General features: G+C 40.0%; 2 protein-coding genes and 1 pseudogene across 3 annotated transcripts; 2 read left to right on the top strand and 1 right to left on the bottom strand.

Annotated features, from left to right (window-relative positions):
- The first annotated feature begins 463 nt into the window (after positions 1–463).
- On the top strand, positions 464–1,363 carry LOC116263097 (vacuolar iron transporter homolog 2-like; annotated as a pseudogene).
- Positions 1,364–4,202: 2,839 nt separating this feature from the next.
- On the top strand, positions 4,203–8,731 carry LOC116263254 (probable plastid-lipid-associated protein 10, chloroplastic). Of its 2 annotated transcripts, none has more exons than XM_031642917.2 (8): positions 4,203–4,506; positions 4,596–4,697; positions 4,834–4,968; positions 6,165–6,260; positions 7,064–7,144; positions 7,860–7,946; positions 8,060–8,115; positions 8,293–8,731. In XM_031642917.2, exons 1-8 carry the CDS (start codon positions 4,369–4,371, stop codon positions 8,408–8,410), a joined length of 813 nt encoding a protein of 270 aa, XP_031498777.1. In that variant the 5' UTR covers positions 4,203–4,368; the 3' UTR covers positions 8,411–8,731. The 2 variants fall into 2 exon arrangements, with proteins under 2 accessions (XP_031498777.1, XP_031498776.1); XM_031642916.2 differs by having other exon boundaries at positions 4,204–4,530.
- Positions 8,732–9,265: 534 nt separating this feature from the next.
- LOC116263176 (probable cinnamyl alcohol dehydrogenase 1) lies at positions 9,266–13,841 on the bottom strand. The gene is made up of 6 exons (XM_031642797.2): positions 13,443–13,841; positions 11,846–11,959; positions 11,524–11,754; positions 10,595–10,880; positions 9,864–10,014; positions 9,266–9,744 (listed from the first exon to the last, which is right to left on the bottom strand). Exons 1-6 carry the CDS (start codon positions 13,532–13,534, stop codon positions 9,548–9,550), a joined length of 1,071 nt encoding a protein of 356 aa, XP_031498657.1. The 5' UTR covers positions 13,535–13,841; the 3' UTR covers positions 9,266–9,547.
- Between the last annotated feature and the right edge of the window lie 1,783 nt (positions 13,842–15,624).

The raw sequence follows: 15,624 nt of genomic DNA, 5'->3' as shown, positions 1-15,624 counted from the left end.
TGCATCTCTTTTACGGTAAGAGAACTGGAGCACCATTCCTATAGTTTTCCCTGTGGAATTATCGCCGTAGCTTTTGAACCCATTAAATTGTTGATGTTCTTCCTCGAGGGAGAAGCTGCTTTACACGCTGCTTTCTAAAAAATGACTGCTTTACATGCTGCTGGGCAGCTCAAGAAGCAAAGCAAAACCATTTTAGTCATTTTTTGGGCAGTTCAAGAAGAAGCAAAACCATTTTAGTCATTTCTCCCTCCATTCATTCTCTTCAGTCCTGCCGAAATAGCTGGGCTCCGCCTTTTTCCGGCGTCGGAGTCCGACGGACGTGTGGGGATATTGGACGGAATGATGAGGTGGATGCGTGGGCCCCGGCAAGAGGCAGGTTTTCTTTAACTGTACGCATTTTAGTAAGGTCATCCTGGATGTATGTTGTACCAAAAAATTCATATGAATTCAGATGGGAAAAGGGCATGAATTAAGAAAACAAAAAAATAATTTAGAAAAATGCGATCCGGGAAAAATAGGCTTAAAGAGATACTCTTTCAACGGAGTCAGATAGTGGCACCAGGGTGTGCGTGGAAAAGGCCCACCTGTTCGTCGGCTGCCACACCTCCACTTTCTTCCGTCTATAAAGCCGTCCACACTCTCACTATCTTCCAAATCTCGCTCTATCCCCTTTTGAGGAAGATGTCGTCACAAGACCCTCCGGCACAGAGGACCGCAACAGTCTATGGACTGAGATCACCGGATACGGTGGTGGCGATTCCACCACCATTAGCAGCGGCGGAGCTGTCCAAGGGCAAGGAGAAGACGCCCTTCGACTACTCCCAGCGAGCGCAGTGGCTCCGAGCCGCCGTCTTTGGTGCCAACGACGGCCTCGTCTCCGTCTCCTCCCTCATGCTTGGGGTTGGCGCAGTCAATCCCGCTGCTCCAGCCATGGTTGTCTCAGGCCTCGCCGACCTCGCCGCGGGAGCGTGCAGCATGGCCATGGCAGAATTTATCTCTGTGTAGTCGCTGCGAGAGAGGGAAAAGGGGGCGGACGAGGGTGAGGAGAAGCTGCCCAACCCGCTGCAAGTGGCCGGTCTGTCAGCGCTGGCTTTTGCTGTGGGCGGTGTGTTCCCGCTGCTCTCCGGTGGGTTCATAGGGCTGCACTGGGTGCGGATGGGAGTGGTGTTGGCCGTGTCGAGCTTGGAGCTGGCTGGGTTGCGGGTAGCAGAGGCAGTGCTGGGTGGTTGGCTGGTGGCCAGATCAACAGTTAGAGGGGTCGTTGGAGGCTGGGCGGCCATGATCGTGACTTTAGGAGTACTTTGAATCTTCAGCCTTGGCCTTTAAAACCTCTGTTGTTGGCTGAGATCTAACTTTTGTTGTATTGTATACCCAACATATTCATATATATACATAATTCCTCGTTTCATTTCTCTGGCTCTGCTCTGGCTATGTATATATGAATATGTTGGGTATACAACAGAAGTTAGATCTCAGCTAACAGAGGTTTTGAAGGCAAGGCTGAAGATTCGAAGTACTCCGACGATCATGGCCGCCCAGCCTCCGACGACCCCTCTAACTGTTGATCTGACCACCGGCGAACCACCCAGCACTGCCTCTGCTACCACAACCCAGCCAGCTCCAAGCTCGACACGGCCAACACCACTCCCATCGGCACCCAGTGGCAGCCCTACGAACCCACCGGCGAGCAGCTGGAGCACACCGCCCACAGCAAAAGCCAGCGCGGACACACCGGCCACTTGCAGCGGGTTCGGCAGCTTCTCCTCACCCTCGTCCGCCCCCTTTTCCCTCTCTCGCAGCGAGTACACAGAGATAAGTAAAATATACTATCTACTTTTTATAATGTATAAACAGCAATCAAAGAAACTAAAATGGAAATTGTAGTCATGAATTTGTAGTATACTTAAATTAATCTGTCTTTGTGAATGATTATCAAAGCAATTAGAATTCTTACAGAAAATTATCCAAAAGCGTAAAACATATGAACTAAATAAGAACCTGACAGTATGAGACCAGACCATTTGGAACTTTCACATTTTTGGAATTTGGACCTCTTGATTGTGATGTAGAAACTACCATTAAATCATCTATTCACAACACGTAAACACGCCAAAAGTTTTCCTTTTTGTTTCAAAAAATTGCCATACAAGAGTTTATTCATAGCGACAAAAACCCAATCATCTATTTATCTCAATTCTTCATATTTTTTGTTCAATACTTGCAATTCGAGGGTTTATTTTATTCATGACAAAAGCCTTGTATGAAAGGTTCGCGGAACCAATTTATTTTTCCTGATCACCCAGACCTTGCTCGTAAAAGATTTTGGCCTTTGAGTGCCTCTATGATCTTTTAGTCATTTGGACGATATGGATTCGTGGCAGAGTTGGTAAGGTCATGAATGCACACGACAGCATGTCCTATCAATGGATAATACTTCTTTCTTATCTATTCAAGTAAAAATGCCCTTTTGATTGTTAGCTACATCTGTTCAACATTTATTGACATTTGATCAAGTGAATAGATAGATAGAGGAGCTACATGGCTCCATTTATAAGCAAAAATTGAGATGATCTTTACATGGTAATTGTGGGGTCCATGAACGCGTAGGGGCTTACCTAAGTTAAAATTATTCTTAGATGGTTTCAGACTTTCAAATGTTTAAGATGGTCGACCGATTCGTTTGGTAAAGTTTGAATACGTGGTACTACGTGCCTTCTTTAGGTGGAACAAAAGTTCCACCTTGTATAATGATATTGGACTTTTGTTTCACGCATTTTTAGGCCTTGGCGTCGGGCCGGGCTGCCGTCGGCTCGACCCGGCCCGGGCTTGGGCCGGGAAATTCATGGCTCGGGGCCGGCCTAGCGGCAGCCCATTTAGATTTTTTTTTTAGTTTTAAAAATATATTTATTATTAATAAATATATTTTATATTTAAAAATTTATTTTATAATTAAAAAAATTATTATTTTTACTTTAAATGGGCTGGGGCTGAGACCCGGACTATCAGGCCGAGCGCCAAGTCCCGGACTATCGGGCCGGGCCCGGACCAGACTCACTGGCCCGACGGGCCAGATCGGGCAGGGGTTTAGAGGGCCTGGGCGGTCCGGTACCTACCTTTATAGGCATTTTAGTTTCATTTGTGCTTTAGTTCCATGTTTGTTTGTGTATGGAATTAAAATTTCACATTTTTATAAGACTGTTGAGCTTGTACGTGAGTGTGGTAACGGGTGAAATGCAAAAACATTTTACCCAGCCCTAAAGTTTCAACATATTTAATGCAGCACTAAACTTTCTAAAGCCACCCAAAAGCCGCTGGCACAATTGTTCCATGTATGTCATTTCTGCAGTAGAATATAACGTTCTCGAACGTGGCCTTAGGAAATTGATCGAACGACACATTGGTTTTTGTTCACTTAACCCCGAGATAACTCAACATTGGAAAATAACAATAAAGGGAGGACAATCTTACATTCATGGTTGTAAAGTTGAGACTTACCATTACAAAAAGCGATTTTGTTACCAGTTTGCATGCGAAGAACGTCAAGGGACTGATTTGATGCACAAGCCTCTTCTCTCAAACATTCCGGACATTAAGCATTTTAATGCTTTTGATGTTAAATACAAAACAGTCTCCACATTTTACATTATTTTCTCAAAATGTAGGGTTAAAATTTTAAGTTTTTACTTGAAGCCGTTTTAAGTTTGGAGATTACGAAAAAAAAGGGTAACTGATATCAAATAAGCTTACTCGAGTTTAATGAAGCTGAGTTTGTATAATTGTTTTATAAGCTCAAGTTTTCAGTTAAGCTGGAGCTCAACTCATTTAACAAATTAACCGACCAGACAAGTTTGCTCGAGTTTGAATCGGGCAGGAATTGGCTCAACTCGATGTACAGCCCTGCTTTAAGTCTTGTCGTGGGCTCCAACAAATGCTGGTTACGACTTGTTGCTTGCTTAAGTTGTCCAAAATGTGTTTCTGTGAGCTATTTTTACAAATCGAACTAAAATTATTCGTAATCGGTCCATCGTCTCTCGATAATGTATGTAGCGCCGTATTGAAACGGAGAGGCTAAAATTCGTAAAATATTTGGCTAAACACCTGTGTTCTTCAACCAAAGCCAACTCTCCGCCGTCCATTCAGAAGATGGATGGTCCACAGCAGGGTGTGCGGGATAATGTTTACTTTATTTGGCCTTTTATGGCCGCAAGGAGCACCATCAATCCCAAAATTAGCAGAAGTGTGAGACTGGATGGAGAAGAAAGGCCATCCATCTGCACAGCTGCAAATGGTGGGAATGCCCACTAACCTTTGATATCACGTAGCAAGAGCCACGTATCTGCACGGAACTTCCCGAGGGAGAAAGATATAATGGCGATGGCGTTTGGGAAATGCTTGTCACATGGTCTCTTTGATTCTCACAAGCGTGTATTTTCCCTTGCTTTGAGGAAGAAGACGCACACCAATCTCTTAATGCCCATGAAGAAAAGTTCTCAGTGTCTCGCCGCTGTCAGTACCACCATCAGTTCAGAGGCAATCTCTCTCTCCCTCTCTCCCACACACATACACACATCTCATTTCATTTTCTTGTGACCCAGGAACTGGAAAGAACAAAACTGGACTTGTTGAGAGCAGTGCAAGACACCCAAAGAGGGTTTGTAGCTACTCCTGATGAACGTGCCTCCATTGAGGAGATTCTGGTTGGTGTTGCTTCTTTTTCTGAATCACTGGCCTTTGTTGTTCGTCTTTCTTTAATGAACCATGCTGTGAGTGTCTGGGAGAAAGCCATATATTAGACATGGTGCGTTGTGGAATTCACGTAAAGTAAAATGGCAGGTAAAGTTGGAATGCTGCGATAGTGGTGCCGCCATTGATCTGCAGAAGCTGGATGGAACATGGCGTTTGCAGTACACATCGGCCTCTGATGTTCTTGTTCTGCTCGATTCTTCAGAAAGGTTTTCATTCTTTCAGGTCTCCAATACCGCCTATTGCTTTCTGCATTTGTAGACTAACGCTGTCCGGGATGTTTGTGCGGGAATTTGAAGAAGGTTGTGCATTTTCTTCTATCAACAGAAAATAAAAGTAAAGAAAGGAAGGGAAAATTTTTGGTTTGCCTAAATTTTATGGGGAGAAAAAATCTGTTTTTGCAATATTTTATTAATGAATTGTGATATACGTTTAGCCAGCTACACACTTTTGACCAAAGTTGCTATATAGCATTTTCGGGATTTCGGATGTACTGCGAGGTTTTTCACTTGGAATAGTGTAATAGGATTGTCAAGTAACTGATTCTTCCTCATTATCAGACTACTGGTGGCATTTAAGCAGAGCTTCAAAAATCACAATATACAAATTTAAGGTCATTCTGGAAATTAACAAAGCCAATCTAAAGATCTTTCTTGTATTGGATACAAAGAATAGGATACAGGGGAGCTGTTTTTTTAGGTTGTGTTTGTTTCACCACGGATCTGAGATCTATCGTTAGATCCATAAATTTAAGGTCAGACCTTAAATCCATGGTTTTTAACATGAAACATGGATTTAAATCCATGCTACTCTGATCTTCAGTTTGTTTAAACTGATGATCTCTCAAAACATACCTTTTTATTCCGAGGCTATCAAACGCAACCTAAGTATAGATAATTGGTTACCTGGTTGGGGAAACCCCTTGAATTGGCTCTGCTTGGAGGATACTATGTTACATGAACGACATTATTCATATATATTTTTTTCCTTTTTCTTTTTTTTTTCCCTTCATGATCTTCTCCCTTGTGTATTCTTTGCGTATATTCTCCATCTCCTTGATTACCATGATGAATCATTGTTATGAAATTGATCTATTATTAAGGATCATCCTCCTGCCATGGACTCTTGACGATTTCAAGCAAGACTAAGATTTTTTGGACCGATAAATTTTTTTCTATTGTTGACTATGTCAAATATTCTTGTTTTCTTTTCAACCAATTGCAAAGTCATGCGAAAAATTGTTTATGACACTGTTGTATAGAAAAAAAAATGCTGCTTATTACTGGAAAATTTAACTCAAATTCATAGGTGGGGGAACTTGGACAACCAGTTACTAGTTAAGAAATTATCTGAATGCCATCACATTGAAATCTTTAAGTCACCTGCCAGTTTCCAACATTGCAGTACATATGGATTGCCAGGTAGGTCAGATTTTTCAGAAGTTTGAATGTCGGGACCAGGTTGATGGAGGTATCGTTCAAAATGTTGTCCGTTGGAGCATTCCATCTATCTTGGAGGTAAACATTTATGTGTCTTTGTCGTGCTTGAACTCCACACTGGAATTTTACATCTATCTGAAAAATCATTACATTCCATTCAGTTTTTTCATGGAAGGTTTATGTAGGAAGAAGGATGCTGGTGAAGCAACGATATAGGTTCCTGAGATGCATAAGCTTCATTTAATTGCTTATAGAAGGGGTCACATTCATTCTGTTCTTTTCCATATTACAGCTCCCGCTTGATGCTGTGTGGTTTATGGACATCTATGGTTGAAATTCACAAGATTGGCAATCACAGATTACAACGCATGAATGCAATCCTAGGGATGGCCAAATTAGAGGTTTCTAGGTCATGCTATGGTTGAAATACAAGTTTGGCATTTGCACGCTTCACAGCTTTGAATTTAGAGATCGAAGGTGTAAATATTGATGCACTAGGGCTTTTTCAGTAGGCACGGTGATATCACCCACAATTTCTGTTGGGTGAAGTTCTAACAACTGAAGGCACTGGTTGAAATGAATGATAAAAGGTTGGAGACTTAGATTTATTATTGAAGTTTTTATTTTTATGATGAGAATGTGTTCTAGGTCGACTGAACTATTTAAGCATGACTATAGAGAAGTCTCATCTTATTGTTTGACAAGTGTAATGGTTGTCTATTTCACTGCTTATTAGTTATTTTTTTCAGAGATCCATGATTATTAGGTTGGTTCATTTGTGTCCTTTTGGCAAGGCTTACATTGTTTTCTTTCAATCCTTAAATGTCAAGCTTTTGCCTTGCGATAATGAAAATTTGATTGGTTTTATGTTTATATTTCAGGAAAATGAAGGAGCAACTCTACTTGTTACGGCTAAGTTTAAAGTTGTTTCGAAGCGTAACATATATTTACAATTTGAAGAGGTTTGTCTTCAAAAACATAATTGCTTCCATATTTTTGATATTGTGCAGCAGTGGGTGGAAATTGAATGCGTATGCATTTTGCAGCTACATGTAGAATTCTTTTATTTGACATTGATTTGGCATACGCTTAGCCATAAAATAATATTTCCACCTTCTCCAGTGTGCCAAATACTTAGATTCATACACAATCCTCAGGGAGGTTTGCAGATACTGTTCATAGATTCTTTGAGGACTCCTGGGGACTGGATAAGAAGATCTGCAAAGTCCTGATGATCAGTGTGCCTGATGGACATGCCTTGGCGTATTAGCCAGGGTAGTGATCCAGCTTTACCATGAAGTATGAACAACCCATGGATTAGGCAAAAGGCAACCCTGTGACTGTATCTTAATTAGGAAACGGACTCCAGGCAAAGCCTACATCTCTACCCACCTTCTTTTCCAGGAGTACACCTTTCCCTGTTGAGAACCTGAGATTTTTGTGGAAACAAATGCTTGCATAAAGAGTGCAGACCACGACAAATGGGGTACTGACACAGTTTATTCAAGCACAATTTTGTGTCCAAAGTGCATAAATTTTTGAAATACCTCTGTGTGGACTTGTGGGTGTGTGTATATTTGTGTATGGGTGCCTGTTTGTATGGATATGCACATCCACATGCTCATGCATGCACACATGTTTTCTATCCGCTAACTGTCAGTGATGGTAATTTCATAGGTTGGTCTTGGGCATGTGAAGATCAATGAAAATCTTCAAGCCTTGATAGCCCCTGCGATACTTCCTCGAACATTTTTGAGCCTGCAGGTACATAAATTCAGCTGAACTTTGAACAGTTATTTCTCCTCCCTTGTTCTATCACCTTACCCGTTTCTTGATGGGTGCATTTTCTGATAAATTATCACTTTGGTATATGGTAGATCTTGCAATTCATCCGAAGTTTCAAAACACAGATTTCATTGAGAAGTCCAGCAAGGTATTCCTGCATTTTGGGTTATCGAGTTTCGCCACTTGCTTAGTGGATGGCTTTCATAATATGTTTTCAATAATCCAATATGTTTATCTGTTGCTTAAGAGTTTATTTGTACTACCAAATAAAACATTTTCAAGTCCTTTGGTTATTGTTTGGTAAATACTGTTTTAAACGTTGCAGGCGATCAGTTGGTGGTTTATACTTTCTGTCATATTTAGACCGTGATATGCTTCTGGGCCGTGCACTTGGAGGTGGAGGAGTATTCGTCTTCACGAGAGCACAACCCCTATCCTTATAATGATTGATTGGTCGTGTCTCTTGCTGCATTTCTTTGATCCGTATAATCAGGACACATGAACATGAATCGGTGTATCATACAGCCAAACAACTAAAGCACCTTCTTAATCTGCGCGCGGCCTTGTTCAAAAGCCAAGGTTGGTGGTTACCCAGGGAACGAAGGCCATCCACAGGGTTTGCTGCTGCACGACTAAGTTTCACTGCTGCGATGCACGTTCCCAAGATATACCTGGAAATTTTGTTCCGTGAACTCAAATCAAGTCCTTGTTTGCCTTATTGATAATGAACTAGCTTTATGAAAATTATTCAAAAGTTATGAGCACAGGCACTTCTCTTCGACGCTCAGATTCTACGACTGCTGTAAAGATATTCCTTTTTCATCTCTTACGGCCTTGGCCTCAGCAGCCATAGTGTTGTATTACCACCTCTCTTCTGGTCCTCGGCCGTTTTGCCTCTTTTGACTTAAGAAAAGGTGCCCATAGTAGCTGATAAATGAACTAAATCGCAAGCCCATAATAGGGTTCTGGCCAGAGAGAAAGAGAGAGAGAGAACGCTGCCGTCGAGATCCGTCTTCATAATGCAGCAACCACGGGTTTTAAAAACTTTCGGTTTTTAAGATTCGAGGATCTCAGATCCTCGGCTCTTAAATCAACCCCAGATCTATCATACACTACCTAATGTAAAAAGACATGGATTTGAAATCCGATGAACAGATCTTGAGGTTTGCAGTAATCAAACGCGGCCTAAAGTTCATTCTCTACATTTGTCAGCATGGTTAACCATTTCCCAGCATTTAACCAACTCAAAGACACTTTATGGATTCATAAAAAGGTTCCTGAAAGATTTAAGAATAGCAAGTTACCAACAGAGACATTATCATCGTTAAAGGTCAATCAAAATGAGATAGCGGTATTTTCAGAATATTAAATTATCTATGGCATGGGTTTTATGACCGGAAAGCTAAGAGAACTGCTTAACATTTTACATGCACCATAAACAAATTTTTACTAAAACACAAATAGCAGTACAAGCATCAAACATCCTGCATTATGCTGCCTTAATTATTCCCCTTATCCAGACCGGAAACCCGTCGCTTTTCTAGGAAAAGAAATCTAGGGTGAAAACTCTTCAAACAGCATCACTTGAGAGAACTTTCAATGTCGATAACAAACCGGTACTTGATATCCCTCTTTATCATCCTGTCCAGTGCTTCATTGATATACTGAATCGGGATCACTTCAATATTTGGATATATTTCATGCGCAGCACAAAAATCAATCATGTCTTGTGTGTCTTTTGTTCCACCGGTGACACTGCCTGCAATGGTCCTCATTCCTGCCACAGCAACAAAAACATGAAGCAACCTTACGTACCATAATACGTAGGTAAATATTGATGCTATCTTTTAAGATAGCAAGCCTTGAACAGGAGGTACAAGATGACATATGCCTTACCTAGAAGAAGGTTATGAGGAAGAACTTTAATTTCACTTGGGAAGCCTACCAATACCAAAATCCCACAAGCCTTCAGAAGCGGCATGTACAAATCGAAGGAATGATCACCAGAAGCACAATCAACTATGAAGTCCAGGGACTTATTCATAGCCTACAACAGGACAGCACAGCTAAGTACAGCACCATTTAATAGAAGAGTAACCAGACATCCACAAAAACTTCGAAGGACAAGAGGCAACATTGTGGCCCAACCATGTTTCACATGGCTGGGCTGCTGGAGTGCAAGACCTAACCAGTGTCAATGGAGCAAAAGTGTCAGAGGACTTGATGATTTCAGGAAAAATGATCAAGTTGACCATTTTCAACCATAAGTTTGCAGTTTTGCAATCAGTGTCTTTTGAGTTTTGAGAGAGGTTTTGGATCAAAAGCAATGGAAAGATTTTATTTCTACCAGATAAACAGTATTCTTTATTCGAGGAAAAACAGGGGGTATGGTTCTATAAGCTAAAAGATCCCAGATATTAAGGTGCTTCAAATATGCAGCACCTTCATCAGTTGCGCATCTAAAGCAATCAACATGGAAATTAAACTTAATGATTCATACATGCAGAGTACTATATGTGGTAAAAGATCCCAGATGAAAAACTGCTTCAAATTAGTCTAGAAGCTTTATCAATTATCAATCCAAAGCACATAATATGGAGATGAAACTTAGTGGCGTATAAGGGCACCTTCATTTGCTCGTTATCTGAAGAGAGGACAAATCTGTCAGCCCCAAGTAAACTTAAAGCTTCATTTTCTTTTGATGCTGACGTACTAAAGACTGTCACATGAAGGCCAAAAGCCTTTCCAAATTTTACAGCCATATGACCAAGGCCACCAAGCCCAATAACTCCAAGAGTTTTTCCAGGCTGATTCATCTTATGACGTATCATGGGTGAATATACAGTGATACCTGCACATAGTAATGGTGCAGCTGAAGCTAATGGATAATTTTCTGGAATCCTGTAACAGTACCTGAAGATTTACCAAATTTAACACCATCATCAATGATAACATTCATGAAATGTTGAAGAAAACATACTTCAACAATCATTAAGTCATAATGCAGTGCTAGTGTAGCTTCAATCTTTGTTGCAACATGAAACATATGATGTCCATCAAAATAACTTACAAATATTACGCAGGAAGTGAACATCTTTGCTATTGTATGGAAGTAATGGGATCAGGGAACTATTTCAACATATCCACATCTGTAACTACTATTAACCCTTTCATCATGTCCACATCTGTAACTATAGTGTGGTCTATTAGTGGGGACAACACCCGAGTGATAGACTTGAAACTGGAAAAAGACTATGCAATGTCATGGCCATCAGGTACATAAGGAATTGAAAAAACGCTACATAAAAATCTAATCGAGCTTCATTCCTAAATGAGAACACTGATTTGTTATCCTTTAGCCACTTCAGTTTGATGCATTTCCTGAAAAACTTCAAAGAGTTGGTTAGAATGTACTGCATAGATCCTATGCACGTTCTTAATCATAATCACTTAACGCTGAACAGAGTTTACATGGACAAACTTTGATTTTCCTAATGTGTTGTCAAAGGAAATTATTTTCATGCACAAAAATTGCTTTCAGAAAGGAGATAATCACCTTTCATGAACAACAATGTAGCTCGAGTAGCCTCCTTTTGTTACGGTACCATCTTTGTCAACACCGTTAAATGTAAAAGTTCCACCTTTTACACAATTCACTTCCTGCCTGTCATTGCAGTATTCACATTCTCTGCAAGAGTCGATGTAAGTTCCCACACCAACATGGTCACCAACTTTATAATGAGTAACAGCTGATCCAACTTCAGTTACAATTCCAACAATTTCATGCCTGAAATAGAGAATAAAGCCACATTTTTGTGAGTAAAGGCTTAAACACTCAGACATTGAAAAAAGAAAAGGAAAAACAAAAAAAATCTAACCCAGGAACCAAGGGGTAGACTGAGTTCCCAAGTTTGTTCCTTGTCCAAGCAACATCAGCAAAGCAAACTCCACAATGGGTTATTCTAAGGGAAACATCATCACTTCCAGGGACTCTGCAAAGTTTCCCAAATCAGACGATGATCACATGAAAAATCAACTTTGTATTCATCCTGTCATTCATTGAATGCAAGCAATCAAAGGGAAAAGAAATTAAGAATACAGCATCTCCATGAGGACCAGGTGCATGTTGTTAAGGTGAGAAAGAACAAAGAAGTTAGAACAACCAGACTAATAACAACTTCCAGACTAATTTTGATTTTCATTAAGATTACATAAAGCACAAGCTGGTTGAGTAACTAAGAAAATTTCCAAGTTTCACTGAAAGAGAGAAGCCCCAAAAATTTCTTATATCAGATATTTCCATCAATAGACATCTTAGTTGTTTGCATTCCTGTCTTAAAATGACTATATACCATTACATCAAAAATAAAAAAGAAAAAAAAAACTTGATCCTGCAGTTCAAATCCATAGATCCAATCGGGTATCAGAGGTAGAAAGGCATTCATTAAAGAAATAAAAAAGGACAAGAACAGTTCGCAGGAACTTCGTTATGTTTGACTTGCCAAGTTAAACAAAACACGATGAACTGGAAGTACCACAATCCACAAAAAGCAGTTCAGCACATATATTTGGAAAGTTCTTCGAACAACCATCATTTTTTTCTGGCGACACAATTTTCAAACATGGAGTTTTAACAGTTACAAGTTAACGCTGCCCCAGTCCAACACATCAAATGTTCCAGTTCTATTCACATAGTGAAGGTTCAACATCAGTAAGCCTTCAGAATCGTCAAAGGCATCGAGTCGATCAATAAAGTGCTGCACCTAAAGAAGGCCTTCAATTTCTATACAACATAGAAGAAACTACGACGTTCTGCATAACTTGTTTGCTTCTTATTCACCAGAAAGTGGCTTGCATCTTATATGTGTCTTAAATTTGGCAGGACTATGTGGTCTCAGAGACCCTTCTAGATATGTTTCACTGCAAACCCAACTCTGATCTTCAGCCTTCTGTCACGAACGAGGGTGGACCCTAATTCAGTTGAGAAAGCCCAATAACCTCCGCTCCAAGAAAACACAATGAAAAATTGAGGACCCCGCAGTTTTTCTATACATAGCAAGAGGCTACTTAAACTCTCTGTGATAGTTTAACGAAATGTTGCTTGGAGGAAGACCAAATCCGAACGGACACCCTGAATTCGCCACAGTTAATTTTCAGGACGCAAACTCAATTGAAGACCCCATGCATTATGCCAAGCGCGGACATGGAATTGTAGTTGAAACAGTATGCTTTAAGCGGCTATCGCCTATTTGTATGAAACAGGGACGAACTTATAAATAAGCTTAACAAACCAACATTAACCCATAACTGTGAAACCAATATTTTTACACAAGGAAAGATGATGGGTAAATTCATGACCATGATTGCTTACTAAAACCATTTAAGGATAACATAAGCGGCTTTTTTACACACACACACACACAATAATAGAGAGAAAGCAACAAACAAGATAAAAGGAAAAGCGAGATTCAAAACCTGCGGCTGAAATGGAAGGGTGAAAGGAACCCTGATGCGTCTCTCGCTGCCCAACCTAGACAATTCTCTTTGGCGCTTGCAGAAGCAGACATCCTTCCAAACTACCCAACTAACACAGAAACAGACGACCTTGAAAAGAAACAACACTAGTTGGTGATCATATTGAGGTTTCTCCACAACCTTCAGCTTCGTTCCCAAAGGGCTGTTTGGAGCTGTGAGAAATCATAAATAGACTCCTAGATTACAAAAAAAAAATGGTCAGCTACCTTTCATCTACGAAGGTGGATCATATCCAACCGTCCAAATATATAATCGATATCCCGTGTCCGTATGCATTATTCAATTGGGATGCAAGCGGTGACAAGTCAATCTATAATTGAGCGGTGTACTGCTCTCCACGCCTCCCAAGTCCCTCAGAGGGAGATGCATGCATGAATCTATTTAAACTTCCATTTGTTATCCTGCGATGTAGGGATGCATGCATGAATCGATCTTTAAAGTTTCACCTACTAACTTGGCTATAGGGGAAAGGCCCCACCCCTGTCTCCTGCTACATAAAGATACACGTATGAATCGATCTTCATGTTCCATTTACTAACTTGACCAGCAAGGCAACCATTTACTAACTTGGCTAGCAAGGCAAGTAGAAAAGACAAGCGCTCAAGCGTTACGCCCTGTGGAGTCAAGTTACGAAGGTGGACCCTCGGGGGCTATAATTTTAATTGAATGGTGTACTACTTTCCACTTACATCTCTATACAAAACTTTAGAATAGGGAAAGAAGAAGAGCTTCGTCTCCAACCCCAAGAAATACGGGAATGACCATTCATATTTCTAAACGTCTCATAAGAGTAAACTGGAGTAAACTGAAAAAAAGTATTCCGCTGACATCTTATGTCAAATGAGACGGCTTAAAACAAGGTGTCACCTTCATTGGACGGGGCATTACATGCTAAAGAGTCACATTATATGAGGATGCAGTGTTACAGAAATTTGGTCCGTAAACGGAATCTAAAAAGACAAAAAAAAAATCATTTTAGAAAAAATATGAAAATATATATAAAAATAGTATGTTAATGAAGTAACTAAACTTAAACGGTCCACAAGATCGAATTACTTTGTCAAGCTGATTTTGATAGCATTGAAGTCGTGAATTTTTTTAGTTATAGGGACTTGAAATCAAAATAAAACTTTCTAAATTTTTTATGTGCATGAAACTAAAATTTTAAAAATTTACATTAAAGTTTCTAAATTTTTTGAAAATTTAAAGGGCGCTGACCCCCTTCTCTATCCCCTGCATAGACAGCTCAAACATGGTGGGCCCATTAATGAATAAAATTGACTGATATGTATAAAGAAATTTGAAAACAAAAAAACTAAATATATATAAGAAAATAAAAACTTGCACGCGGCACTCATGAATTGGCTGCAAGACCACATCGGTTGGTCACCCGTTCCAATCGAATCAACTGATTCAGGCCAATTTTAATAACATTGGGAAGCTCAAACATGGTAAATTTGGTCTACATTTACATGTTTCTTTGATAAATATAATTGAATCGTGTGCAAACATGCTACTGGGTCCAATTCAAGGCGAAGATTTGACAAATTTTAAGTACAGCAGATCGGGCCATTGTGTGGAGGATGACAAAAAAATAGGTTGGTATCCGTTTTTACCCTCTTTCAACAAAAAGGATTGTCAATATTGGCTAGAATTCTGGCCGATATAAACGTTAAAATTATCAATGATGATTTATATATTAAATTATTTTAAAACACGTATTAATTATTTTAAATTGAGATTGACAACAATTGTCTAAGGATTAAATAATTCAAACACCAACCCATTCAGCCACCCTTTTCATCTTATAATAAGACCTTTAAGTCGAACACTCCAAGCTAGGTTGGGGGAGTTATTTGGGGAGTCTGGACCGTTTACATCCATAATTGCATTTTCTCAACATGAAGAAATAAGAAGTAGGTGTTCCATTTGCCAAAATACTTAGCTGCAATAGTCTAGTTTGTTTAATGATCAAACTGGTTGGACCTGACCTAAGTTATTGTAAGGTAGAGTAAATTTGTTTGATTAAATACAAAGGTCAAATTTGTGTTGGTCACTTAGCAGCAGCACTGGGGACGGGCCTCCACAATAGGAGGTCAATTGACCTCTAGAATTGGTTGGT

Source organism: Nymphaea colorata, chromosome 10 (genome assembly GCF_008831285.2).
Source record: "Nymphaea colorata isolate Beijing-Zhang1983 chromosome 10, ASM883128v2, whole genome shotgun sequence".
Classification (NCBI taxonomy): Eukaryota; Viridiplantae; Streptophyta; class Magnoliopsida; order Nymphaeales; family Nymphaeaceae; genus Nymphaea; species Nymphaea colorata.
The sequence above is the reverse complement of the archived record's forward strand: the minus strand, read 5'-3'. Positions and strand labels throughout refer to the sequence as shown.